This window comes from Natrix helvetica (genome assembly GCF_964273705.1).
Source record: "Natrix helvetica genome assembly, chromosome: Z".
NCBI lineage: Eukaryota > Metazoa > Chordata > Lepidosauria > Squamata > Natricidae > Natrix > Natrix helvetica.
The window spans coordinates 65,289,510-65,293,211 of record NC_138554.1 but is presented as its reverse complement, the minus strand read 5'-3'; the positions used below and the strand labels follow the sequence as shown (position 1 = coordinate 65,293,211).

General features: G+C 32.3%; 1 protein-coding gene across 1 annotated transcript; it reads left to right on the top strand.

The window, feature by feature from the left end:
* Positions 1 to 1,558: 1,558 nt before the first annotated feature.
* Positions 1,559 to 3,090, top strand: CCDC201 (coiled-coil domain containing 201; the record flags this gene model as incomplete). The annotated part of the gene is given in 3 exon segments (XM_081970649.1): positions 1,559 to 1,624; positions 3,005 to 3,056; positions 3,059 to 3,090. Coding segments are annotated over 3 exon segments (150 nt in total).
* Between the last annotated feature and the right edge of the window lie 612 nt (positions 3,091 to 3,702).

The window sequence follows — 3,702 nt, the reverse complement described above, 5'->3', positions numbered from 1 at the left end:
AAAAGCTGATAAGAAATAGCTCTCATTTTATATTCCTTTATTTAAAAATAAATTTAAGGAGGCATGATTCAGATTGAACTTTATGACTTTTTTTAAAATTTCCAATCATGCTAGTATTTTTTATAACAAAGCCACAAGACTTAATGATAACTTTAAAATTAATACACTACCTTCAAAAGTACATTTGATAGCTTTAATATGCCACAGAACTATTAAATTTGTCAAGTTATTGAATTGATGTAGGAAATTACTGCATGGGATACACGAGAAAAAAAGATAATGGTATTCTAAAATACTGTTTTCTTTAGAATGTGAATTAGCAAAATATTTCAAAATATGACTTTTTTATTTATATCCCCCAAGAAAAGTAATTCTGTATATATTTGGTTGAACAATATGCCAGTTTACATTGTTTCCAACTAGGTTCAAGGTAAATGAGAATTTTTAGTGGTGGAGAAAAATTGAAATGGGATGGATTTTTCTTTCTTTTTTTTGTACAATAATTGATTCAAAAACAAATTTGGAATTAAATGTGGTTGCAATTTATACCATGACATGAACTGAGAGATTCTCAGGTGAAAAAGAGGTGGTTTTTAGCAGTAAATCAACTGGCGTCATATGTAGGTTAAAAGTCAATTTTTCCTCTTTTTTGTCTCCTTTAAAAAAAACACACACAATTCATCTGGTATGCTTTTAGAGGCCACTCAGTATTCAAAAGGAGTATGCCATTTTTCCCCCAATGTGGAATCACATTTTATTTCTTTGTCATTTGAGTACAAGTCACAGGAACAGGGTTGGTAAAAAGAAAAAAATGGGCTTGAAAATAATGATTTCATTTTTACCTCAAAAGATAGAGTTGTAACAATATCCATTGAGTTTGTTGAGACCTATATTCTCTAAACAAATGTTCAGAATCCCATCTTAGATCTGCTAAGTTGGAAGCAAAGCTCCAGTGGGCATTATTCTTCAATAATGCGTCATTGAATTCCGTAAAGCTTAAATTCCACTAAGTCATTGGTGGTCATTGAGACTTACTGAAGAAGGCATGATTAGAATATGAAACCTCCTCTCTTTCTCCTATATCTGCTGTTGTGTCATTGGTATTGAAGGGGTAGATGTAGAGGGGAGGTCAGTTTGTGGCATTCCTCATTAGGAATTCCCACTAATGCACAAAAAGTTGTTTATTGCCACACCAGAATCCCTAGTTGATCAGCAACAACAGCAGTTTAATTAAATGTTAAATTAATTAATAAAAACACTAAGCAACAATTGTTTCATATGCCAGAGACTTAAGTATTGATTTTATTGGCAATATATTGCTCCAAAAATGTCAGAGGAAAGTATTTCTTTGAGGCAGCTAAAAACAGCAATAGTGAAACACAGCAATCCAAAAGAAGAGTCAATTTGCTCTAATAAATGCTTTTACTTTCAAATCTATTGGCATTGCTACCTCCCTTGCCAAATAAATTAATTCAAGTAAGTTCATCATTTGAAGACAGTTCTGAAAGATTGAGCTCACAGTATCTGAAGAGAGCTTATGAAATGATGATTATCTATAATGAAGAGCTCCCAGATTATGTTTACAAGAAGGCTTTCAACTATAATAGGTTCAGAGGAATCAACAGTAGCACTTCAACAAACAAGTCCCTTTCCAATGATGTCAAGGAAAAGATCCAGTACTTGGAGTCCAATGAAGGCTTGGTTGACACAACAAAGCAAATAAAAAGTGAGCAAGAAGAAACTATCTTTAAAGAATCAGTCACAAAAAGAAGAAAGAAAAGAAATATGAAAAAAGTGCTTGTGCTCTTTTCTTTATAAAGTTATAGGTGCTTATTTAAAACCTAATAATTGTGGCTGAAAGAAGATAGAACCTAGGTAGGAAAAAAAAGTAGTGTTATATATTCTGAGCAAATCTATAGGTCTGATCAGAAACAATTTTTCCATAATCTTGAACAGCAATTTAAAAAGCATGTTTAAAAAAAAAACCTGGAACATAAAAAGAAAGATTGCTTTTTTACAAAGATCTCTGGTGCACCTATCCCAAATTAATTTGGAATTTCTATGTGTCTGATTTGTATGAAGTTTCTATCCTCTGTTTTACACCAACATTAGTGTTTCTGTAATATGTATGTCATAATTAAGAATTATTTTGTCCAATTATGCAATGGTATTATTCTCCCAATCTATTTTATTTGAAAAGCATTCCTGTGAATTAGGTTGGTGGGAGGAGCAGTAATAGGTGTGAAATCAACACTGTCCATTTTAACTGAGAAGAACTATGGTCTTCCCAATAGAAGAACCCTATGAAATTAAATTGGGAGACACTTCTAAAAGACCTATATTGCTGCTGTACTTATGCAGAATACCCTCATTCTAGACCTAAGATCCTGGATTTGTTTTTGAAGTGAAAATATCTTAATCATACAGACATCTTTGTAAAAATTGTTCTTGATAAAGAGAAGTTGGTGCTCACAGAAGATTACACAGGAGCAGCAATTTTATTCATGACTCCTCTTTCCAGCATATTCTGTGACATCTTCTACTCTTTTTTACTATATACTCCAAATATATTTCAGGGGGTGCAAAAAACTCTTTTGGGAGGGAGAATTAGGAAAAATACGTTTTCTTCCTGATTTGATATTAAATTGAATACTGTAACATCTAGTAGTGAGGTCCTCCTCAAATGTTTGCCAATTAGTTCACAATCCAGAAAAAATGTTGCTGCTATTTGTAAAGTGTGTTAAACACCTCTCAACTCTTTGTTTGGTTTCAGTAGACATATATAAAATTTCTATTATATGTTCAATTACAGAAGACCAGTTAGGATACTGTAGTTTAATTTCCATTTTTAAAGTAATGTTTGATCATTCCATTCAACTCCTAAATAGTAGGATAGTCTTTATTGTCATTGTACAAAATAAATACAATGAAATTGGTTGCAAATGCTACAATCATGTTATTAATTTTGGTATGGCAACCTTGTTATTTTTCTTCTCAATTGCAGGAAGAAAGAGTTAGACAATGGGAATTATGTCAACTTAAAAACATTGAAGAAGCAACACTCATGAACTAACAATTGAGTACATTTGAATCTGAGTTAGAAGAAGCCGTGAAAAAAGATTACAAAACTCAGACATTGCAAGGCTGGTAATTCATGACCTTGTACTCAGTATGAACTTTGTTGTATTGAAACTGTAGGTTTAGTGAAAAATTAATGAATGTACCCTCAACAAGACGAGGAGAAATTATGTGAGGTTGCTTGTAAAATAAACTTTGCTGGCAAAAATATCTTTATCTATAGAGTAATAATAGATGATGCAATGAGAGATGTTTTTCCACTTAGTATGGGGAAAGATCAAAAGGCAAATGATCGGAGGACAACTTTTGGATTACTTATTAATGACATGTGTTTTCCATTCTTGAAGGCTATGATATTTCTCAATGAACCTGTTGTTTTATTTTTCTTTCTTTTCCATCAATCAGGCCACAGTATGCAGTTTTCAAATATATGCATTATGTGGCGATTAAACACCATAAGTTTGGTTTACTACCAATAACAGGATTTGCAAAGCCTGAAGGAGAAAAAGAGGCTGGAAGAAAAGTCTGACCTGCTTAGCAATGCATGTTTCTGTATGTGAATTATTCCAGATCAAGAGGCAAAACTGTTTCTATCTGCTTTGTGAATCCAAGACTATAAGTACA